Source organism: Buceros rhinoceros, unplaced genomic scaffold (assembly GCF_000710305.1).
Source record: "Buceros rhinoceros silvestris isolate BGI_N320 unplaced genomic scaffold, ASM71030v1 scaffold35594, whole genome shotgun sequence".
NCBI lineage: Eukaryota > Metazoa > Chordata > Aves > Bucerotiformes > Bucerotidae > Buceros > Buceros rhinoceros.
Window position 1 is genome coordinate 10596 of NW_010407400.1, and position 25322 is coordinate 35917.

At 44.5% G+C, this 25322-nt stretch overlaps 2 protein-coding genes across 2 annotated transcripts in view; one reads left to right on the plus strand and one right to left on the minus strand.

Moving 5' to 3' along the window:
• Positions 1-4876, plus strand: part of EEF2 (eukaryotic translation elongation factor 2) — a gene marked incomplete at its 5' end in the record, with an annotated part of 12440 nt that extends 7564 nt beyond the window's left edge. The window contains 2 exon segments of the mRNA XM_010134444.1: positions 4067-4243; positions 4782-4876. Coding sequence (XP_010132746.1) covers positions 4067-4243; positions 4782-4876 — 272 coding nt within the window.
• A 1731-nt stretch (positions 4877-6607) lies between these two features.
• PIAS2 (protein inhibitor of activated STAT, 2) overlaps positions 6608-25322 on the minus strand; it is a 21580-nt gene continuing 2865 nt past the window's right edge. Inside the window, exons 2-13 of the mRNA XM_010134443.1 lie at positions 23670-23754; positions 23006-23056; positions 22803-22893; positions 18699-18833; positions 15813-15918; positions 15158-15231; positions 14104-14264; positions 13392-13525; positions 12794-12965; positions 10483-10622; positions 8709-8746; positions 6608-7083 (exon numbers count right to left, since the gene is read on the minus strand). Coding sequence (XP_010132745.1) covers positions 6901-7083; positions 8709-8746; positions 10483-10622; positions 12794-12965; positions 13392-13525; positions 14104-14264; positions 15158-15231; positions 15813-15918; positions 18699-18833; positions 22803-22893; positions 23006-23056; positions 23670-23754 — 1370 coding nt within the window. The 3' untranslated portion in view covers positions 6608-6900. The remainder of the gene's footprint in view (positions 7084-8708; positions 8747-10482; positions 10623-12793; positions 12966-13391; positions 13526-14103; positions 14265-15157; positions 15232-15812; positions 15919-18698; positions 18834-22802; positions 22894-23005; positions 23057-23669; positions 23755-25322) is intronic.

Consider the following 25322-nt stretch of genomic DNA (forward strand, 5'->3'; position numbering starts at 1 on the left):
GGAGGTGGTGGAGTCCCCATCCCTGGAGGTGTTTAACAGACGTGTGGAGGTGCTGCTGAGGGACATGGTTTAGGGACCCTGGCAGTGCAGGGTGAACAGCTGGACTAGATGATCTTAAAGGTGTCTTCCAACCAGAAGATTCTGTGAGTCCAACCATTCCCCCATACATCATCATTTTCACCCAAGAAACAATGAAACTGTGATAGCTCTGTTCTACGTCCTTCAGATAAGCAACGCAAAGACTTTGGTTTTCATTCCAAAGTTAGGAAAAGGTTTAATGGAAACAGCAAAATGTAGGTGGGACAGTGAACTAAGCTCCTCTTTTTGAATTGCCACTACCTTTGAGAAAGCTATTTGTTGTTTTTTCCCCTTCCTTTCTTTGTCACTGTAACCGTTCATGAGAACAAACAATGGGTATCCTAAATAACAGAAAGGGCAGCAAGGATTTTAGTATTTTTAATGAGCTTTTTTTGAGCTGTTTAAACAGTCACTTCTCTGCTTTGAATAACAGGCTTTTCTTGGTAAATTAAATTCTTCTTTCAAAGAGCTTGGAAAATATATTCCACACTATGAGTATTTATTTAGCACCAAGTACAACTATTCACATACCAATTTGTCTTAACTGCCTTAAAAGCAACTGGAAGATTTAAAGCCTGCTTTAAAAATTAATTCCAGACTACAGTACTGGGTGGTGGGCAGGAAATCAACCAGCTCAGTTGCTTAAAAAAATGTCTTAGCCATGAGGGCTGAAAAGATGAGTGCGAGTAAGGGCAAAACAGCAAAAAGTGGAGAATGTTTTCCTATTGATGATTTGTGAGACTTACCACGACAAAGTAGGGGAGTTCTGGAGCCTTGGTGGTATGTTCATAAGCAAATGTGGGGTGTTCTCAGTACAGTTTTTACCAGGGTGCTTGTCAGGCACGTTGTAGTTGCCAAGATAGGGTATGGTGAGATCCCGCCTGTATAAAATTTGCATCCCGTAGTAAGTACATTTATTACAAAGCACTGGAGGACTCTGCTGTCTTGTGCCCAGAGGTTGCTGAAGGGAATTCGCTGAGCACATGCAGTTTTGCCTCACTTTGTGCACGTAAACTACAGCCCAGTACTGTCAGTACCTACAGTAATTGGAAACTGGGGTCGTGTGAGGCGGGGAGGGCACGCTGAGCTCCTGAAACACGTCTGGGAAGTGAGAGTGGAGCCATTTGTTACCCCTGAAGGAAATTCCTCCGAGTGAGGAGCCTTTGTGAGCTGTCCGGAGGGATTGTCTAGGGCTGCCTGGCTGTTTTAATAACTGGCAATCTCCTCCTTTCACATAACTTGATAGAACATTTTTTTACAAATGTGCCCAGAACAAGTGGTTGGTAGGATCCATGGTGTGCTGAACAGGAAAACGGGACACAGTTCTGAAAAAAAACAAGTGGCAGGAACTCCAGTGTTTGTGGTCAAGTCCTATCTACCTGTAAACAAGTCATTTGGTAAGACAATGCTTGTTACCCACGTGCAGTTAAAGACAGACCTCTGCAGGATCAAAGAAATTTAAGAATTCCCATTTTACAGCTCCAAGCTTCTCCCTGCTGTCCCTTTGCATCTTCAAAACAAGCAGTTCCCTCCTTTTTTCCTGGCAGCCCACTGGGCTTTTGTGCCAGCAGAGGATGCCAGAAACATGCAGCAGCAGAATTCGGTTTCCATCACTTTAAATCAAGGTTTTCCTTTGAAGCAAGCCTGGAAGGAAGGATTAGTCTCAGGCGGCAGCAGGCTAGAAAAGCTGGTACTGATTTGAATCTTTAAAAGAAGGACAGAGTGCCATCCTGAGCACCTTTTGCCAACCTTATGATTAACTTCAAGATAATCATCTGATCCTTCTTACACTGCCCCTGAAACTTCAGCTTTTCAGTGTGGTCCTTCTTCTGGTGGTGTGGTTCATTTGTGTCCCCCATTTCCCTCCTCCCCATTTAAAACTGCTCTCTGAGAGCATCCTGTGACATCTTAACAGAGAGCTTACCCCTTTCACGGGGTGCATTTGGAACTCCTCGCACAGTCATACTGTAAGAAATGTCATGTTTTATTTTGGAGGAGGCTTCTTTGCCAAAGTACGTTAGCGTGGCAACTGCTAAAATAATCAGTGATGAAAGAAGAGAGGCTTAACTTTTAAAGTCTAAAGTGGCAATTTAACTTCTTCAAAGAACAATTTACAATGTATTTTTGTGGCTGGGTTTTGAGTATTTTGGTGTTGTTTTTCCCTTCTTCTACATTCCACAGAGCTGAAACCAACTTCATAAACAGCCCCATTTTCCAACAATGGAAAAACAAAAGGAAGTGTCAGCTTAGACTTGGTAGGATGTGTATTATACTGGGCTCTGTCTCAACTTACATGGCACATTAACATCCACATTCTGAGAAACTGCCTTCCTAGTTCCTTGCCAAAGCTGCCGTTGAGTCTCCCTAAAAACAGTGGTCAAAAGACGTGGGGAAATACCACAGTGCCTATAAAACAGTGGCTAAAAGTGGTTCTGCAGTAGCAGTCTCAGTTCACAGGCAGCAGCTCTTCACAAGACTGGATACTTGAGAGAAGGGGATGGCAGTGCTGTGAAGATGAGGACAGGGCAAAGGGAACACCTGTAGATGGTCAGTTAAATGTGGAATTCCTGTACTGTCAAACCCAGTGTCAGGTCAGCCCAATGCCTTGTTCATGTCAGTGATGGATTGAAAGCGAGCACTTGGGAAAGGGAAAGAACAATTCTGGTGTAAAACTCACCCATTCCTCCTGGAAGCCACTTTCAGAGGCTTCCTGGGGCAGAAGTAGTTCCTAGATCAGTTTAGTAGCAACCCTCCATGGGTTTCTCTATGGACTTAATCCATGAAAAACATCAGCTTTCACAGCACTTGTCAAGGACTTCCACTGGTATGGGTGAAGAACCGCCTCCCTTTGTGTCTCTTGAACCTGGGTCCTGCCAGCTTCAGCTGGTGCTCCCTTTGAATCAGAAACAGCGTGATCTTTTGATCTTCATCCTGTGTCCGTGTTTCTTAATTTTTGGCCCCCTGTATATTCCAGCAGTGAGCCCAGGTGGCCAAGAAGGCCAGCAGCATCCTGGCTTGTCCCAGCACTGGTGTGGCCAGCAGGAGCAGGGCAGGGATCGTCCCTCTGTGCTCAACAGTGGTGAGGCCACACCTTGAACGCTGTGTCCAGCTTTGGGCCCCTCACTTCAAGAAGGACGTTGAGGCGCTGGAGCAGGTTCAGAGAAGGGCAGCAAAGTTGGTGAAGGGTTTAGAGAAAAGTCTAACAAGGAGCAGCTGAGGCACCTGGGGTTGTTTAGCCTGGAGAAGAGGAGGCTCAGGAGAGACCTTATCGCTCTCTAGAACTACCTGACAGGAGGTTGTAGTGAGGTGGGGGTTGGTCTCTTCTCCCATGTGACAAGTGACAGGACGAGAGGAAATGGCCTCAAGTTGTGTCAGGGGAAATTTAGGTTACATATCAGCAAAAAATTCCTTTATACAGAGGGTAATTAAGCATTGGAACAGGCTGCCCAGGGAGGTGGTGGAGTCCCCATCCCCAGAGGTGTTTTACAGACGTGTGGAGGTGCTGCTGAGGCACTTGGTTTAGGGACCCTGGCAGTGCTGGGGGAACAGCTGGACTAGATGATCTTAAAGGTCTTTTCCATCAGATGATTCTGTGATTCCCACTACGCTGCTGCTCTTTTTGAGCTGAAGAGCCTGTTCCTTACCCTAACTGGAGGATCCCAAACTGAGTGGTAGTGATCGGTTCAGGTCCTGACACATGAAACACAGTTTTCCCCATACACTTTTATATCTATCTAAATTGAACTTTGCTTTTTTATTGCAAATTTACTCAGTCACACAAGGTCCTTCTGCAGTTCCTTGGAGCTTGCCTCAGTTTTACCTGCTGGAAGGAATTACCTGCAATGTAGCAGTCTCCTAACGGTCCCGTACCCAGGTTCTGCAAGAGTTCTCAGGGGTTTGTTCATCCAGAAATCCACAATAAACCAGTTTTACTTTTTTCTGTAGCTGGCTCATCCGTTTTTAATTTCCATTTTTAACTTCCCACTAGGTTTTACTGCCAAGTTGAGATCCAGCACTGCTGGCCAGGCCTTTCCGCAGCACGTCCTGAATCACTGTCAGGTTTGGCCTCGAGACCGTTACAATGCAAACTTTCATGTTGGGTATGTTGGAACACGTACCTACAAAGGCCTGAGGGAGGGTGTTCCACCTCTGGGTAACTTCCTAGGTAAGTTACGATCAGTTCCGATTCATGTTGCGTGATGCACTGCCCGCTTTTGTCCCAATGCTGTTTCCTCACACCACCAGGTAAGTTTTAGGTACACACACAGTGTTAAAGTGTAGCAGTGATGGCATGATCACCTACTAAACAAAAAAAAAGTAACAATTACACTCTCATTTGACTTATGGGATTGTTGTTTCCTGGTTTTGTCTGTAGGTGCTGATGCTTGTGTCAAACAGGACACACTGAAAAAAATGTGGGGAGTAGCAGTGCCCTGTGTGGTTTGCCTACTCCACAGCTGTCTTTTAACCTAGGGAGCAGCTCTGTTCGTTGTTGCTCCTGCAGAAATTCTTTAACTGTCTGGTTTTGTTCTCTCAGGCAGAAGATGCGTTCTGTCCTTTCCAAACTGACTTCTCTATGCTCTTCCGCCAATACTGAAATGCTGTAGTTATAGGTAAGCTTTCCAGCATCCGGCCCTGAGATTTAAAGTCAGATACAGAAAGTCCCCACTAATGCTAAGTGCCTGAATTTTCGCTGCTGACAGGCCCAGAACCTCCTGGTTCTGTACCACTGGGCACCATCTCCTGCCTGAAGAGCTCACTGTTGTTTCAAACAGCTCTATCTGATGTGGAAGCATGAGAATCAGAGGCCAGCTCAGGCCAGTGGTCTTCTGGTGTCTGGGTACAGCATTTCTGTAACTCATACTTTAGCAGCTGCCTCACTGCCAGGAGCATGTCCTGAAGATGGCATTCACCCTCACTTAACTTTTCTGATGTGCATGTGAGATCTTTACATCCGTTCAGCAGTCGCCCAAATCCCACCTCAGTCTGGCACTGAGAGCACAAACAGCAGCTTCAGCAACAGATACCAGTTTTAAACACTTTATTCAGAATTATTCCAGAACTTCTCCACACTCTATTTATAGTTCAAGTCACTGTGCAACTGTGATGCAGAAAGTACTGATCTGCTGCAGGCCAGTAGGAAAAAACCTCATAAATAGCATGGCTTTATTAGGAATGAATCATGCTAAAAACTGAGACTTAACAGGTACAAAAAAATTCGACAGATCAGGAAATGAGGAGGAGGACTGGATGCAGTGTTAAGACCCACATGTGAACTGAAGACTGCTGTGAAAGATGGTACAAAGGCAGTGAGGAGGAGGAGTAACGCCGCGTTAAACATAGGAGCACAGGGCAGATGAGAGTCAAAAATACATCCTGCTTCAATATTTTTTCCATGTTATTAATTCAAATACAGTAACAGAAGGCAAAAAGCACCAGACATCTGACTAAAGAAATGAGAAAAAAGGAACATGAAATTAGTAAAAAGTGAAAGCTGGTGATGAGGGAGGGAGTAATCTCAAACACAGTTACTCAACAGGAACAGCACTGGGCAAGCTGCTGTGCCCACAGACAGTCTCTGTATGTGGGCACCAGCTCCATGGAGATGACTCGGCGTTCCTGCCCTGTGACCTCTTCCCTGTACAGCACTGCCGAGGTGACTCTTAGAGGTGAGGCAGGAGACACTGCATACACACAACCAGGCAGCAGGTTCATGGGAGGAGCACACCAGGAGGAAATCACCCATGGAAATCAGAGAAGCCATGATTAGGAGACCACATTACATGGCACAAAGCATCACTAAACACATAATTCCAGTTAGGTGGCAGCACAGTGCAGCTACAGTTTTACCCTCCAAGAAGCCAAGTGCAGAACACAGCTGTTGTGACAAAAGCCGTAAGTGAGAGATCCTAGAGGACAATCCTGCACTGGAGGAAGTCACTCCTGGTTTGTCTCCTTACAGCCACCACAGAAAGCATGCAGATCACCTGACCACCTGGTGAGGGGTAGCAGTTTCAGAGAGGGCCACCAAGGACTTTGTAACCTAAATTTGAGTCTAAAGGTTTTTTTCTATCCCCTCTTAAAGCGATCAACAATTCGACCACAGCACAACTGTACACTCTTTGGAGGTTTTGGCAGTGGTGAAGTGTCAGCACAGAGATTGTGTAATGCAGAGTTTGCATAGATAGTTTGTCCCTTCCCCAGGCTAAAGAACTTTAAGAGAAAGAAGTCACAGCTCAGGATGGTGTTGCATTTGCGAAAAACATGATAGCAAGAGGAGAAAAACCAAAATCCCCCTGCACTCACAGGTAAGGGGGAAGGGGGGGAGAGGGAGATATACAACATAAGTCATGGCTATTTCACAAAGCTTCATTGTCTTACAGGCCCCAGTGAAAGCATTAAAAATTCTCCAATGGGTACACTTCTGCACCTCTATCCAGCTCTAGTGTTGTTCTAGACTGGTTAAATGCTTTTCTTTTTCCTATAAAAAAGGGTTTGTTTGTTTTTACATTATTGCTGTGTTTTACAACAAAATTAAAAATCATTTGTGAAACCCACCCAGGAACAAGAAAGTCAGTTTCCCCAGAACAAGCCGAAAGCACTAAAGCATGTTCTGAAGGGGCCTTTTCTATACCAGCTACTTAGTGAGCAGGAAAAAAAAAAACAGTATCTACCACTTCTCCTCCTAGCGTAGATGAATTTAACTCCATTTTCCAGAAGGCAAATCCTTTCAATAAATATCAGAATAACTTCCAAGATGCTGATGTGACACAAGCAGCAGCAATGTGCAATCTCTCCTGCAGTCCCAAGCTGCCCGGTGTTTCAGTCCAGCGAGATGATGTCGGGAGCGCTGCCTCCACTGCTGGTGATCACTCCTGCCTCGCCCCGGCTGGAGGAGCTAACGTGTGTGCTGCTCGCGTGGTGACTGGTTGACGTGATGATGCTGCCAGGCGTGCTGCTTGTTAGGGTTGAGGTGAGACTATCCAAAAACATAGGAGGACAGTACTGCTTGAAACAAACAATGAAGAATGAGGAGACTAACTGCACAAGGGAAATGTATGCTCTGAAGATACATCTTCCCTACTACAAGCACAAAACCTCGTTACCACATGCACAGCAAGAACCGGAGGTCTGCGAACAGGCAAGCAGAGACAGTAGCCATGAGCCCTTCTCCCTCACCCTTCCCGTGGTTTTGTTTTGTCCTCAGTAACTGGTTAGCTTCAGCGTTTAGTAGCGCATTAGGAAACACTACCAAACCACAGCATCTGGAGAATGTTCACTGCCCACTGCTGCTGCATGTTTCGGGCTCCTTCCATCCCAAAAGGCAGCAGAAAGTTTTTGCTGCTTCAGTGGAGGCTTGGAATCCTTTCACCCCCACCCACAGTGGCAGCTGCACTAATCAACTTTTTCATGGTTTATACCTGCAATGATACATGCAGGTCTCTAAACATTTTAACAGTGATAAGTGAGCTCTGATTAAGTCTGATTAAGATAAATTACTAAGCTGATTTAAACTTCCTAAAGTGAAAGACAAGCCTTCTCAAAGCATAGCTGAACATTCTAAGCATTCAGGAACAGAACAAGGTTGCCAAGGAACAAGGTGTCAAAGGAGGGGGTAATGTAAGACACCCCCGCGCGCACACACACACGTATGTTGTTCACACACGTTGTTCATAGTTTCTCTTACCCTGTGGATTCCCATCGTGGGCATTTGTTTGGAACTGAGCCCGAGCTGTTCGAACTGTCCAAAGTGGACACTTCGCAGCAGCGTACCTGCTTCCAGTCTCCCACATCAACAAACTGCTGTTACTCCCACTTTTGGCAGTTCAGATCTCAAGGTCAGGCACACAGCATTGCCAGGTGCAGTAGTGGAAAGAAAAGGAGGAAGTTCATCCTTGGTTTTTAAGGCACCAGAAAGTCAGCTCTACCGCAGTCTACTCTTGCTGCTGTCTCCCAGTGACAGGGGGGTGGAACTGAGGGTCTGCTTCAGATCCTCCTGTCCTCAGGGAGCCAGTAGAGCCTCACACTTCAAGGCTGCAGTCTGTCTGTGTAAGAATCTAGTTACAGTAAGAAGCATTCTCCCTAAAAGCTGCAAATTTTCCAGGGAAGGAAAAGAACCACCCGGTTAGTTCGGACCTACAAAACTTCCATACAATTCAAAGCCAACAGGGTTTAGGTATTCCATGGAGGAATTTATTATAAAAGTGTGCCCATCAAATTAATGAAGGTATTTTAAAACTTCATCTCCTACTATCAAAACCAACAGGAACACCAATCAGTGAAGTATATTTACAGAGCTTAGCCTGGCTTATAGACAGACGGATGAGCATGAAGAACACGACGGCTGTGTTTGAGTTAGTGCTGTGCACGTACCCACTTCAGAAAGGCAAACTATCAGAAAGAACAAGTTTCCCTGCCTGGTTTTATCCCAGCGAGGCTAAACTGAACCCTCCCTTAAAACACCTTTGTTACCAGCTCTCGTTGGGAAAATGGGTTTTCCTGGTCTGTTGTTAGGTCTAAGCATAGACAGCAAACACTGATGGATGGTGACAGCACCCTGAGAGCTTCCTGAGCAGTGTGTCACAAAAACCGGACTTGGGAATTAACCCCGTAGCAGCTCAGACACATACCTGTGAATCAACTGGGATTAGCGAAAGAAAATCCAGACCTAGAAAGAAAAGAAGGATAATAAATCGATACGTCTTTCTTTTAGTCATACACAAATTTAAGGAACTTTTTTGTAGTCGCAGAACAGATTTTGCGATTGTTACACAGTTTCTAAATGGCACATACCACTGTGACACCACTCTCAACAACTACTTCAGGCAGCAGCAAAACGAGTTATCTAGTACAAGTGGCTCTGTTTAAGAATGAGGATGACTTAACGATGCATTATTCACTGGATGTTGCAGGTGGTTCGATGTGGTTGCTTAGATGGAGGTTGCCATTTGGAGCTGTTGGTTCATAATGCAAGTTTCACTGTGTATTGTACCTGACTGGGCCAAACTGGGACATGAAGAGTGTCGTCACATTAAAGATGCTGGAATGAAGTAAAGTCACAACATGCACAAGTCCAAAAACAAGCAGCAGGTCTCTTCCTCCACCCATGGGCAGCCAATAAGGAAACCTTTCTAATATCATCCCCGTTTTGTGTCTAGACAAATAAAAGGAATGAAGAAGAGGAGACTACAAGTAGTTCAAGGTTTATCCTCTAAGAGCAGTGACAACTAGTGTCCGTCATACACCATTAGTGTGTACGCATTAAGGGCAAGATGTGTAAAAATTTGAGACCAATGAGAAATTGCAACTTTTTAAGTATTGGCCTTGTGTTTGCTATGTCAACATAAAGAAATGGTAAACATACTCCCTCCCTCTCCCCTCACCTCCACATCTGGCCACGTTCTGGCCAGCAGCATCTCTTCTCCATTAGCAAAGATTTTGAGGGAGATTTAAGCTCAGCTGCTTTTACAGCTTCTTTTGTTCTAGAACTTCAGCTGACAGACAACAGTTCTAGGCTTCCATTCCCTCAGCTTACTCTCCTGTCCAATTTGGGAAGCCAACTGGTTTCTCAGCAAGGGAGAAGTGGAGGGAGGGAGCAGTAAAGGAACCAAAATGGACAGAGAAACGTGGGGAATGATATCCATACCATTGCCAAACTGGTGCTGAAAGAAGAGGAAAAAACCCAGAGATGTTGCAGGGGGGAAATGGAGACAGGCAATGGAGGGGGAGGAGGGAAGTACAGGAGCCCCATGTGACACCTGTCACCACAAGTCACCATTTCCTCGGCTCTGGGTTTGTTACAGCCGGCAAAGAGAGCCCCCAGAGTCCTTATAAACAGCGTTCTTTTCAAGGAGCCAGGATAGAAAACAATCAGTATCCCCACCTTTTGTCTGATATTTAGCAGCAGTGTTGAAGCATACATCATAGGCATTTAGGGTATGTCTAGGTAAAGAAAGTCGATAGAGGTCAGCTTACATATCGTAGCTCACCTTAACCTTTTTCATACAGACTAGACAGAGCACCACTAGAATCAGCTATCAGAGCATCTCTACATCTGGCGCTGGGATGAGTCACGCGCCTGTAACTTAAACAAGCAGCTACTCTCCCTCTCGTCTACAGCACGAGCAACTGCATCTTTACACAAAGCCTAACTCGATACAGCGAGAAGGTTTTCTGGCTGCTGCTCCACAGTGCAAATCTGTGCCCCAGAAGCAAAAGTTTTTCACATCACTGTTGCGAAGCGCAGTCTGTACCGGACTTGTCTAGACATCGCATCAGTGTAGTAACTGCAGATAGTCTTTGTTCAATTAAAAAAATTTAAAAGCTGATCAATTCTCCAATATTCACCCACCCCACAAATTAATAAGGCTGTGAGAAAACTCATTAAAAATAGCCACCACCTACCTGGCAAGTCTGATGAGATACCGGACATTGGTGGGTGATGGAAGGGTACTGGGTAGTCTGTTAACGTGGGAGGAATAGCAGCAGCATCGACCGTTGTCACGCTGGGCACTCTGACAGTGGATGGCTGATACATGAGAACCCTGTTTTAACAGCACGGGAAATTACAAACAACCTGGCTGTTAGTTACAAGCAGAAATTAGGCACCGCTGTGCTCTCTCTTTCACAAGGTCACTGTGTTACAACACGACTACAGCGTGGCCACTCGCTACACAGCATTCCACTCTAATTTCCTCTTTCATTACAGTCTTCATAATAACATGACCATACCCTGGGGCTCTCAAGCGCAGCGGTGACCTAAGAGCAAGTTGGCATTAAAACACAGTGCAGTGCTGCGGTCGCTTGTAACAGTCTGCCACCCAGAGACAGAGACGGACATGCCCATCTGAGGAGCACCCCAGAGGAGTATGCAGGGAGACAGAGCCAGGAGGAGAATGCTTCTCCCAGTTTCTCCACAAAACTTGTGTCACTCCACATGTGAGTGACGTGACTAACCATTACTCAGCCCCTGGAGCGCCGATTATGCTGATGGGAGTTAAACAGCAAACCCATCTACTCACAGCCTAAGCAAAGGAAAGTTCAGCCATCCAGGAGCATGCAACCAGTTAAACCCCTTCTGCATCCCCACCTTCTGCCCCATCGCTGTTAAACATAATCCCAGACGTGTTTAGGCACCAGCCACAAGCATTAAACATGTTATAAACTACAAGTCAGTTCAGGAAAAAAAGAGAGACCTGCTCCTAGCTGCTCCGTATGGCTTCCTCCAGCCCACAGCCGTGAGCGTCATCTGCTCAAGTCTTCCTCCCCAGCCTGCTGCATTCATGCATTTATGCTACTTCTGACTGCAGAAGCTTGGATTTCAGACCCTCCCTTCTCTAGCACCTCATGCTCCAGGCTGTGTCACATCTGCCTACAGGAGTACGCCCCACTGTTTTCTCAACACTGTTTACGGGAGATAAAGCTGTTCCTCAAAAGCCTGGCTTTGAAGAAGGAAATCGTGCCATTTCCATACCCAACCTGTAAGGAAAATACACTGGTCACAGATAGACAAAAACCTCAGTCTTTCTACAGTTACGGTTGCAGGTAGCCATCTCAGGCAAACACAGCAGCATGGAAGAAAGACTTAGTGCCTTCTAAAACTTCATCCAGAGATCTATTTGTAGCTATTTTTTCTTAGAAAAGTAAGAAACAGAGTCTTGCGGAAGGACTCCTCCACAATCCTCACAAAAAGCAACAGCATTTCCTGATCACTGCTGAAAGCTGTGGAAGATGACCAACGATTTGCTCAAAGACAACACAACCCTGCTCATTAATTCAAGAGCTGGCAAAACAGAAGGGATTATGGTTTTAGCTCAAGACATAAGCCACTATGCTGAGAGACAGAGACACACACACCTCACGCATGCAGTGACACTAACTAGTTAAGACAACGATAAGATGACGCTTGGAATCGCCTCATGGAGCAGTGACTACCAGTGAGCCTAACCAGTGCCCCTCTCTCCCTGCAGGTCTCCTGTGCCCTATGGACCGACAGCAAGCACTCTACAGAAGCCACAAACTGCCGCAGCTGCACAGACTGGGACAGACAGTAGGTGGCACAACAGCAAAGAAGCTGATTATGCCTGTTGGTGAAGTCAGGCATGACCATGAAGATGCAACAGCAGTTGGCAGAGAACTTGAAAGTCATTGGCTGTGCTACCCAAGGTGCAGGATTGACCGATAACCACAGCCAACAGTGTCCAAAACGTGCCAGAGTTTAAGAGAGAGCTGGAGGGAAAGCCTGTCTTGATTCCAAAAAGCAAAGTGTCTCCCTTCCAAGACTGACAGGATGGATGAAATGCGCCTAGTTCCTGGGCACCAGAGCAGAGTAGAGAAATTGTGTAACAGATAGCACAGGAAAAGCCTTAAAGGTGACATTAACTTAGCAAGAATGGAGAAAGCTCCTCCACTTGGCATGACCTGCTTTCTCAGGAGAATCCTGTCCCTTAGATTAATCAGTTTCCTTTTCTATGGAGAAACATCCCTGCAAACACAGCAACAGCCAGGGCAAGTCTTTTGTGAGAGGTAAAGCTATTTAATAGTGTTTTGCCTGTACAAAGGTGCTGTATCGATACAACCTTCTGCAAGGAGAAGCCTAGATATTCTCCTCTGGAAGTCTGGAGCTGGATCCCGAAGAAAGAGTGCGAGTCCATTTGTCTACACATCTCTTACCTGAGACATCACAGAATAACAACTAACTTTAAAATTGACAAACCCTTTGGTTGGGCTTCCTTGTGTTTCAGACATAAATATGCACTTCCTTTTGGCAGGAGGATCTTCCTCTTCATCCGAAGAGCTTTCTATTGTCAAGTCAATAACATCAACTTTCTTCTTGTTCACCTCACTGGCCATTGACATAGAACATGGTTTGGTGACAACACCAGAACCTAAACAAGAAAAAGCAACAGTATTTTTTAAAGGCTGTTGACATCAGCAGTTTGTTTGCAAGAGAACCAGGAACTCAAATCCTGTTTTAGCTCATTTTCCTGGACACCACAGAGAATGTTATGGCCCAGGGACTGTTTTATTAGTGTTCTGTATCACATTAAGAATAATAAAGCACAAACTTTAATCTTCACTTACCAGTTTAAGGACCTAAAACGAGCAACCTTTTGACTTCTCAACTGCTACTGCAGAGAGCAAAACCAAAGCCTCAAAAAGCACACTTTTACAGTTATAAACCTTCCTTTTTAGTTTGAACAAAAAGAAGGGTAGAAGTATTAAGCCCTCCACAACACAAACATCAAGACACATTATCCAAAGTACAACTAAGACTCTCTGTTGGTCTGCAAGCAGCACTCAGGTGTACATACTTTCTATTTTGGTGCATTGTGAACTTGAGACTTTCACAGCTTCTTTCTTTGGTCTCATGGGGCACCAAGAGCCATCTTCTTGGAATTTGATCTCATCCACATCTGAACATTCATTAAGGATTTCCATAAAGAGTCTGAAAATATAAAGGTGAGTGGTTTCACTTTTGATTCCAAGTGAAATTAAGTGAAAAGGAAACACAGTTGAACAGCTAGTTATCATCACCTGTGACCCACTGCATGTAATCTCTCCCTAGTTCATCTTACCTGAAAGAAACCCTGTAACTACAGTTGTTACAGATCGAAACTTAAGAGCATCCCAACCTACCCATAGTCCACCCCAGCATTACTGCAATTTATAGATTTTCCTACAGGAGGAGAAATCATCCTCCTTTGAGTCAATTTTGACACTTGTTTGAGTTAAAGTTAAAAGCTTCGGTCGTGTGAAAGGGAGCCCTATCGTCAGATGTCACACTTCGATTTCTCTGGAGAAAATGCTACTGAGGCTCAAGAGCCTGATCATGTAGTTAGGAGAAACTTACACAGTTTGTTAGTTGGAAATGCAAACTACCGGAGTCTAGTGGTTCCTCCAAGTCTAAAGTATTTTCACAAAGAAAATAGTATGAAATGGCTAAACCTCAAGTCACAGAAGTAGCTACCAAGTACCTCATGAAAACCTTAGAGTAATGTGTAATCTGCAAACGCAGCCTCTTACCCATCTAGTATTAGGCTCTCGTAAGCTGCCTTTTTGTCACAGACGGGGCAGATCCAGGTAGGCTTCTTTTCATTCATTTGAAGATAAAGAGCAGCATCAAAACATTGCAGGTGTGTGCAAGTAACAGCCCGGCATGGGATTGTCAGTCTCATTTTTCCCAGCTGCAGGAGGTGGATTTAAAGTGTCAGAATCAGAAGACAGTGACCTAGCCTGGGTGGCTAACAAAGACATTGGAGGCAGCTGGTGAAGTAACTGTCCCTTCTTGCTACAGAGGAGTGCAGTGCCAAGGTCACCGCAGCAAATCATCTAGCAAATCAAGAGCACGTACAGTGCACTTGCAGGAAAAATAAAGCCATCCACAAAGTCTGCACTGACTTGAAAATAACAGAAACATTTCTAAAGGACCTGCCTCAATGTTATCCCTAGGATTCTATTTTTATTAAAAGACCTACTGGAACACCCACTTTTATAATTTTAGCCCATGTTTCAAGGGTTTTGTGAGCTCCAGTCACATTAAGACTCAGAACGGCATAATTCCCACTTTAAACATTCACCTTAACAGACCAGTCACAAACACAAGGCCAGTTTCTACCTGGGAAGAGAAACCCCAAGGCAGCATTACCTTTTTACACGGTGACTGGTTTCTTGGCTGTTGTTCCAGCAGCTGGCAGTATAAGCCATACCACCACGATGAGCAGACCCATAGCTTTACTCATCACTGTATCCTCTAATTATTCTGTAACCCAGCCCAGTTAGTCTCAACACCTCAGTAAACAAGATTGCTCCTCCTAAAGACCTTGCTGTACGCACCACTGACGACTTGATGCTGACTGCTCGACATCCAAGACATTCACAGTTTTCTAAACGGGTTGGTCTGATAGCCCTCCTGCCAGGTGCTGGTAGGTGCACCCTTCTGCCCACCGTTCTAGATTAATGAATCAGTATGTAACAAAAGCCAGGGAAGTTCCCAAAGCAGGGCGTTTCAAAAGCCACCCATCTCTGCACTAGTGATAGGAAGACACAGCTGTATATGGTAGTTTCCAGCCATACTTACAGGACACATCAGAGAAACCCGCAGACTGGTTGTGGCGATCTCGCTATCAGGATCTGCAGTTAGTTTTTCTTTAACTAAATTAAGAAGTTAGACAGACACCATTATTTAAAAGGCTAATCTTGATTCGCCAGTACAAGTACTTTATCTCCAGCCATCTAAAAAAACTAAGCATCTAGGAAACTAGTTCACAGTGATACCAAACAATAGTTTCACTGCTTATAAACAACTGGCAAGCACTGTGCATCACAACACAGTTTGATGTGCAGCAGATGCACTAACAGGCACAAGGGTTAGAGCGACCTGAACTCAACACATGAAGACATAAATAAAATAACCATCAGTGAGCAAGATACAAAGACAATCAGCACCACATGCAAGTGAAGAGAATTTAGGACGTCTACGTGCACCTCACAGCCCACCACAGCAAGCGGTGCTCACGGCATTCCCATTCAGACAGCACCTCCAGGTGTGCTCCCTACCAGCACGGGGACCCTCACCGACACAGCATGCAGTGCCTCGGCCACAGCAAAGGGAACCTCTGGTACTCTGGGCACAGACTCTCTCTTCAGTGCTGCACATCCCCTAAGTGTAACCAGTTCTAAAGAGCCACCAACCACCCTCAAAAAGCACGGTCAGGCAAACTAATTTTACTTACTTAGTGCTCTGGAATGATCAGGGTTTCTGATACCTTTCATTTTTAACCTCTGCAAAAGCATAGCTGAAGTGAGCTGGCGAACGAGATACACCGACATGGAGTAGTTCTGCAAAGAGAGTGACGGAAAGATAAATACTGATTTCATTCAGTACTTCCACTATGACAACAGATTACTGTTTACACTGGTTGCAGCATACAGTAAAAACAAGAACGTGCTGAATTTTTGCTTTAATAGTTATGAAATGCATTGACAACTTCATTAGACGTGAGTGTCCGACACTCTGTCAGAATTCTCCTGCCAATTGTCCTACAGTTCTGACTTAACTGAGAAGAGTAACTCCACGACCAAGAGGCAACCTGGGTTCTTTTCCTGGGAAGAGAATTTAGGCTGGTGACACACCTTCTCCTACACATGGTCTTTAAGAATTTCTCAGGTTTGCCTCCTAAACCTTTCCCTTTTTTCAGTGTCAGTCTGCAAGTGGGGAGATCAAAGACAACCATGTGACAGCAGGAAAGATGAGTGGTGTTTCAGGCGCAGACGGGACACCTTCAGACAGCAGACAGCTGTGCTGATTTCCTTGTACCTTTCCCTCAGCTTGCTCTGCACTTTTAGGCCAAGCCTCATTGCACCATACCAGCTCCTCTGAGGCCAGCCACATTCCCGAGCAGTTACTACTACTCCCTAATTCACACCAGACACTTGCCAGCTCTTTTGTTCAGTGCTCACTCTCTCTTCAAGGTCACTAAAGAAGAGAAAACTCTGCAAGTCCCACTACTGCAGAATAATAATGGTTTCATCTGTATAACAAAACACAACCTGCAATCTATTCTTTCCACTCCCTGCCAACCACCTTCTTGTGGCTCCTGTACTGCTCAGGAATTTTAAACGAGCACCTACTGCCCAGCTCCTCCTTCACCACCTACGGAAAATCCAGCTCTTACCTATATGAGCAGATAAAGTCATCTGAATATATGGGAAACCAATAAAAAATGCATTTTTTCTTCCTTTAATAATGACCATTCATTGCACTGTTTGTTGCCTACAGAAAGAATTCTACAGGCTTGAGCCTGTCCACCTCTGTGGGACTAAGGCCTCCTTTGCTCAGAAGCCCTCCACAATCGGTCAACATGAGGCCGCTGACACTCCGCACTGTCCCCCAAGGGTCTCACTTGGAGGATGAATAGCGACGGCTGCTATGTGAGTTCTAATACTTTGAGCAGAGCACCAACATTAAACCAAAACACTCAGGACAAGGGGGAATGCTGGGACAACCTCCAATTCATCTGTTTCCATAAGAATGTGTTTTGGCAGATACAAGGGAGCAAGAAAGCAGGGGTCCTTGGGAGAGGCCAAGACCACACACAACACTGCAGTCTTGTTGAGATTGTTGTGCTCTGTGATTGGGAAGCAACAGTTTAGATCATTCCCTCTGCCTCTGTTTCAGGAAAAAACAAAACCAAACCAACTTCGCTGACAGCACTGCTCTTTATTTTATTTCTCTCCCATTTGTTTTAAAAACTTTATTTGGGGTATAGAATTTTATACTGGAGTCTCACTTTGAAATATGTGGTGTCTCTGGTCCACAGATTTTGAAAGAAAAATTAAGAGGTAAGCTACTCTGATAATTGAATCCAGAAGGATCTACACAGCTAGTCACGCATCGAGGAATAAGCAGTTCTTGACTTAGCAGCAGCTGAAAGGGCTGCTGCAACAGCTGTTGAAACCCAGGCAGAATTCAAATTCCTCACACCCTCTTCGCTCAGTAAATCCACCGGGGGACTGCTAAACAGCCGTGCAGCCATTTTAAAGGCTAACTCCCTTCCAACTATGATTAATGCTGCAGGCACTAGAAAGCAACAGGTATCACATTTCGGTCACCACCCCCTTAATCTTCTGCCACCTGAAGTCTCGCTTTTTCCCCCGCTGCAGCTTTCCATGAAGTTGAGAACTGCAATATGCAGAGGCTTCAGTTTTCCCTTTTTTTCCCTCCCAGTGCTCCATCCTTCCCCATGCCGACTCATTTCTCCTGCAAGTCACCCAAATATTCCAGAATACTCTTCATTTGTAACAAAACACGCTACTTAGATATCACACACACAAACACGGTCCAACCACGCATGTTTGAGATCCACCAAGCCTAGAAAGAGCTGATGCCAGCAGCCTGACACCTCCCCAGTAAGTGCTTCCCAGCAACCTGCCATCTAAGAATTCTCCTTCTGCGCTGGAAATGCCACCCTCATTTTGGTTTATTTGCAAGTATAATTACAAAGCAAAGAATAGAGATGGAAGTATCTACTAAACAGTTTTTTCTACAAAATAGAAATTGCTTTTGTAAAACTTCTCAGTATTACTCGGTTCAAAAATACAGAAACCTCAAAAGTAAATGCATGTCTCCACGCCCGAGGCCTTGGCACAGCTGGTCAGTTTAAAAAGCCTTCTCCAATGGACAGTTACAACAGATAGCGAGAACCGTTCCTTAGAATATATGGCTGTACAGCTTCATTTTTTGCACCATCAGGCTACAGGGAGAAAAGGGGTTTTTCCTGTTGTCATTTAGTCACGTCTGAGCTGTTTTGTGCTATTTAAACCACAAAAAAAATGTTGGTATTTTTGATGCACATTTCAGGTAACCCCTAACCGCAGGCTTTCAGTTGTTAATTCTTCAAGGAAGTCTTTGCCATCTGCATGCAAATCTTATATACATTACTGTAAACTACCGTATTTCTAAAGCAAACTTTGTTTCCTGGCACTGACAGTGCAGTTCAGCCACCTAATGCTACGCACTCGCTGGTGTATGCCTTGCAAGCAGCATCAGGCGGCAGGGGAGAAGGAAGCTAGATGAGGTGATTTAGACAACTTTCCACATCCTTCAGAACAGAGTTTACCTTGCCGATTTCAGAGGCCCAGGAAATGGAAATCTGGTTTGGCACTGCTGATGACAACCGAACTAGAGATGTTATATTCAAGGGACGCCCAGGTCGCTTCTGTTCAATTCCATTTTTTGGCGGTGGAGCGTATCCCTGTGGGAAGAAAGGACAAGGAACGTGTTAACAAGTCTCCCCGCCGTACTCTGAAAAACTTGCTGAAACAGGCTGGTGGTTTTAAAAAGATTTATGGGAAGCAGGTAAACGTAGAGGTTCTCTAGGATGGAGACTAAATTCAACACTTCCTCTGAAGAATACCAGTCTTTGACAGCCTAATACCATGTCAACCACAATTTTAATGCATTTTTTGTTTTAAAGTGGTTTTCCAGAAGTGCTGAAGAGGTGGAAGAGTTTTGGTCCAGGAAAGTTCAGTGGAAGAGTAAAAAAGCAACATTGATGCTTTGTGCTTTTCTACCTCCGCCCCAGTGAAAGAGAGCAGAATGTGGCATGGACACAGCAAGTCATGAAGAGTTAGTTCAGTGTTTCACACCCAAAAAACACTTCATTCTATTTAAGAAAGAATAAAGTAGTATTCCAAGAGCTCTACATCTCCTTGGTGTCTGCTTTGCCTTGCATCACCTACACCTACCCCATTAGCAACAGGTTGTCACCCTGCCAAGGCCCCTGAAGGAGGGCTGTACGTGGAATACAAGCTGTGTAAGAACTAACAGGCTTCGCTGTTTTCTGCGGAAACAATATAAACGAGGTACTGTATTGTGAGCAGGAAGTACCTGTGCAATGTGAAGGAGCACAGCCTAAACGCAGCTTATTCATCTCGCTCTGCCTGCCACTACGAGCACATGAGTCCACAAGAACAACTCTTAAGAAATCTCTGGTCTGAGCTCACACAAGCAGCCTCCAGTCCATTCATCTCAAAAACTCATCGTGCACCAGAAGGATGAAAGACTGTAGCCCTACATCTTGCACAGAACCGACTGCCAGATTTCATGCAGTTCAAGACAGCGTTGCTCTACACAAGAAATGCTTAGAGAAAAAACACACACTCGTATTTTTTTAACCCAGAGGAAACATACACATTCACAGCCTAGTGCTTGGAAAAAGTTACTTTGAAAGACACTAAATCTGAAAATAAAAAACAGAAACACACAGCCTCTTCCATTTGCAGACCAAGCATACCACAGGATGATCACTGCCTCTAACCCAGGGAGGACTCTGCACTCGTGAGGCTGTGCCTCACTGCCTTCTATTAATTTCAGACAGGGCTCGTGCTTGCGGCGACAGAACAGGGAGCTGGAGCTGCCTCAGGCAGGTCTGCCACGCCAGAGCAGCAGAAAGCAACTGCTGAAGGACTCTCTCTAAAACGGTTCTCACCCCAGATGAGGGAGCCAGTAGCCATCAGAAACCCTACCATGTGCGCCTCTTTGCTGACAGAGAGACAGAGGTGTGGGGACTGCTGACAATTTCACATTCAAAGGAAAGAACGATTTGCCATTTCTTTAATCAGACATAATGGCTGCAGCCACTTCTAGAGTGTATATCCCAATAGCTTTGCTGTAGGAGGCCCTTCTCTACTATGGTGACTTTATAATGAGCTTATGTGGACAAAGACGTCATCCCCGCAATATTTAGATGAGTATTTCCACACATATTGTACCAGCCACAACAATCCTGCTGCTCTCCAACGTCAAGAGAGCAAAGATGCAACTTCTCTTCTACTTCCCAACTTTTTTTTTTTTTTTTTTTTTTTTTTTTTTTTTTTTTTTTACAGACGTGTTCTGCAGCACGCGTGCTTCATTTCAGTCCAGCTTTGATGTCTTCTTCCACAGAGTAACTATTATGGGATCAGATTCCATCTTGCACTGCTAGAACACTTTAATACCTTCCCTCACCAACCCTGCAGCAGTCAAGTGAAGAGCAGTCTGCTTGCCTATCACAACCAGCATGGTCTAACTCTGTTGAGTTAGGCTGCCAATTCTAGCAGCGCAAGTGCCAGCATGATTTGGGTATTTCAGTCTTCCACACTTCTTGCAAGAACTGCAGTAGTCAAAGCAGGTGGAAACTGCTAGAGCTAGAAAATCTATCAACACAAAGTGCAACTGTTCTTCTATCTGGCTATTTCCAGCCTCCTGTGACACAGTTGATTTTGTCCTCTGGAAGAGGCCTACAAGGGTCTGTGGAGGACAACTGAGAAGAAAAGCAAATCATCTTTTTGGACTTTTGTGTTTTGTCTCATCTGTAAGAGAAGTCAGCAGGAGAATGGCCCGCTGTAGTGTGCTATCTGTAAAAACCTTGTTACTCGCCAAGCCACCGGCATGCACGAGGAGGTCTCAGACAGCTGTAGGAACATGAGTTGGCCCAACCTGAAGCAGTGCTGGCACAGTGGCTGCATTTCTCTGAAGTTTCTGCCGAAGACTGCAGCCAAGGAGATGACCAAGAATAATTTACAGAAATCTGCAGAGACATGAACTGCTGCACCAGGGAAAGACGGAACAAAACTCACTGAACAATTGTCAAGCTGGCAACAGATACTGCCATCACTGATTAGTTAACAGTTAACACCAGCACTACTGAGTTGGACAACACTGGTCTTTGAGGCAAGGAAGTTATCCTGCATTTCCTGCAACAGAAAGGAACCACAAGAGAGATGCAGACAGTGACCACATCCACAATAAATGCTTGCAGGAGCACTCGACTGAGACTGTATTTACCATTCGGCTCATGCTGCAGGAGGAAAGGAAGTTGCCAAGACAATGGTCACTTATTCACTTTCTCACCTTAAGTTTCTGATGAACAGATTAAAGGTTCATCTTGTGATGTGCACAAAGAACCTACAGGATTTAGATCTAAAGCAAAGCAATAATCCAAGATCACAAACAGTTTCTGCAATGACTGTGTGACACATTACACACAAAATAGATAGCGTAACAGGGCATAAACTGTATTAGCAAGACTGAGAAACAGCAGAGACAGAACTGATGTCCACAGGGTAACATCACACCGAATTCCTTCTGGTGGGTTGCTTAAAATAAAGCAAGACAATCTGCAGAAGAGAGGATAAAATCCTCAAGTTTATCACAGAGAACATAACCAGCATTTGGAGAAAACACTGTCCAGAAAACACATGAAAGAATCCTCTTACACTCTGAAGATACACAGAACAACAGTGATGCGATGGTTAAAGAAGCAGAGGGAAGAGAACCTAGAGTCTCATGTAAGCTGAGCAAAGGCAAAAAAAAAAAGCAGTTGTGGTTCCATATGGAGGAAAGGTATAGAACAACGTATCTGACACACCAAGGAGGAGACAAACATTCTGAAGAAGAGGTCTCACACCTCCTGTCTCCACACAAGATTCTTCCAAACCCACTGCTGAAAAAACAAAAACCCAACAATCTCTGTACTACTACTTTATCCATTTCTATAGCTTCCAGAACTACTTCAGAATGGGTTGCGTGGGAGTTTCTCTCTGTTCTGTCTACAGAGGTGCCCAGTTCCAGAGATTTTTCAGCAACGATTGGAATGCTTTTCCTTTTTTATATATATGCAGGCCTTGAGATGACTCTGCCAGCGTACTAACTTTTGCAACATCAGACACCAGCGAAGTGTAGAACTGCCAACGCTGTTCTGTTTCAGTAACAGCAAATGAATTCTGCCCTGACCAGAAGGATGCAGAGCCCACGGCAGCGGTACCATTCCCTCGTAACAAGAGGGAACTCAAGCCAACCACAAATACAGACAGCCCAAGCAGCGAGGTTTACTTCCAAACCAGTCAAACAGACTCACTTTGAAGACCTGTGAGGAGGATTTCCCCATACAGATCTGGTTGGTTTCGTCATAGGTCGTTGTGTTAACTGCAGCAGATGAGATTTGCCATAGGTAGCTAAAACACAATTAATCCATGCAGTGGCTGTAACATGACTAACTGCAGTAGCGGCCATCTCACACAGCAAATGGACAAGCCATACGCCTCACATTAGTAACTACAGAATTGTGAGCCACAACAATAAACAGCTTGGTTGTTTTAGCAAGCTAACATCACAGAAAAAAAAAAAACCACCACACACCCCCTGCAAGTCAAAGAAGTCAAACGTGTACAAACAAGCTTACCGGCAATGGAAACAGCTTCCCATTTACTTTAATACACAAACTATTAGGGTAATTATCTTCTTGAGGGCAGCTTGTCTCTGCCAGGCATAACCTAAATCCCCAAAAAGAGAAAGTGTCATTTTCAAGTGTCAGCACCTTCATATGTCCCCAGAAAATGTTACAGTAGGCAATTTAGAAGTTAAAGAACAATATGAAAAATGTACCTCAGCTGAACTTGGACTGTGTAATCTCTCCTGCCACCTGGCAAGAAGTCCCTGTGACAAAGGTAAAGAGAAGCACCCGTTTAGACAGCAGATCCCATGCTCCAGTCGTACACAGAAAGAACTGGAACGCCTGCCCCAACACCACTAAACTTTGATCTTATTTTACTTGTAGTATCTAGCTACGAACAAGTCTTACAAATGATACCTCTGTGTAGCTGCTACAAGTTAAGAAAGACTTTAGGATCAGCATCTTCTATCAAGAGATTACAGCAACAATACAGCACGATGTTGCCAGAGAGGAAAAAACCTGAGGAATTCTCTTGGCTTACACCACAGGTCTTGCAACAACATGAACTCTGGGACAAAAGATAAAAGCAGCCTTCCACTAGGGCAGCCAGGAAACATGCAGGGAAGAAAAGCTTACCAGCTCTCTAAATAATCACATTTGTAACCGAGTAACTGTTAACTCTTTAGCAGTGAAGGATTTACTCCAACTGCACATGAATTCTGAAAACAGAACAAATAAACTCAGCATAACCTCAGTGAAGTTTACCACTCTGCATCCACAAGCTTAAGTGATGCACAAAATGAACCGAAACCCCCACACTTTCTCCTGAAATCTTGGAAGAGTTCACCTACACTGTGTCGCACTCTTATTTCTTACCTGGAAATACAGATTTCTCTGACCTGCTGAGGTGTTAAAGCAAAGATAAAAAACTTCTCTTGGAACCTCTGAATACTGCTTGGTACTGAAAAAAAAAAAGACACAAAAGAGGTTTAATCACTGATTAAAACAGGATCTGCAATTGAGTTTTCCCCGGAACAAGGCGTAAGTCACTTAATGTAAGTAAACTGTGGTTGAACTGCATGTAACTGTCAACAGAAAAGCAACGAAACAAATAATTCATTCAAATATATTCAGATGGCTTAGTATCACCTTACACTTTCAGTACTAAAGAAGCTTGGCAAGCCACATTATAATCCTTTCTGCGGAGAGAGGAAGGTTCAAACACAAAACGTAACACTGGGTAAACTGCTGAGAAGTGTACCACAGAGAAGATGTTTACAAGTATTTTAATGTAGTATAGGAATACCAGAACGTGCACCAGAAGTTATTGATGGAAGGCTGGAAAAAAATCACTCAATTCAGAAACAGCTAAAGATAACTAAGCCCTTGGAGAGGAAGAAGACAGCTAGGCTTCATGTCTAGGAATTACCCCTCAGCAGCATTTGACTAAAAAAAATTTAAAATACAACTTTTATATCAGAAACCTACTCATCTGTTGGTGATGGGAAGCAGTAACATTTCAATATTAAGGGTTCACAGCACATACATGTTACTTTTCTACCTTCCTTTGACTTGAGAAGTTAGAAACCTTGACCTAAAATAAAGGTAGACGGGACTTGCCCAGCAGTTTAAAAAAGCCAACAAGGATGACAAATGCCAAAACAGCACAACAAACCTAGGCAGATTTGGAAGAGCGAGACTGCCCTGTATGCTGTGGCATTCAGAGGAGATGATCTGTGCCCAGAAAACAAACAAAAAACCAGAACACAAACATGAAACAGATCTCAAGGAGAGGAAGCACACCAAGATCCTCAGCAACTCAGAACAGCTACACTGAGCTCATATGTGCACCATGCACACACCACAGACACGTATTTTTAAATAATATTTGAGTGCAGGTAAAAGTGATCATGGAAATGTTACTGAACTCAGTGTGGGTTAAAACTAAATCCTATACCTATCTCTGCTCTTGTGTTCTCATATTAGTTCAGAAGTGTAGGTACCTTCATCCCTTTCCAAGAGTTGTGGTGAAGTGGACTCTACTCCTAGCTCTCTGAACTACCTTTGCATTTGGCTTTTAAATCCTTAATTGTCAAACACACAAAATTTGTCTGTTCCACGTCCCAACCACACAAGTCTAAGGGGGACTACAAGTCATTCATACCAATCATTAAATACAGGAAGCCTCATTTCCAAATCTGCTCATGCGTCCACGCTAAGGCGATTTTCAGCCAATGCTGGTATCCATCTAACATCAGAAGCGCCCATTTGTTGCCTATCCAGCCATTCCTCACAACTCATTTCTCCACTCCTCCTCACACAGATATGAGCTGTAGCTCTGGCCACCGCCACCTTCAGGTGCTGTGCTCTGGGAGGACTTTGAAGGCAAGCAAGTACTTGATGAAATTAAATCTTGTTCCCCTTGCCCATGTCCTAAGAGGACGTGAATGTTACAGGACTACACGGATAATCCTCACTGATGAAAACTGGCCAAGGTGCAGCAAAGCACCTACAGTTTTCAAGGGAAAG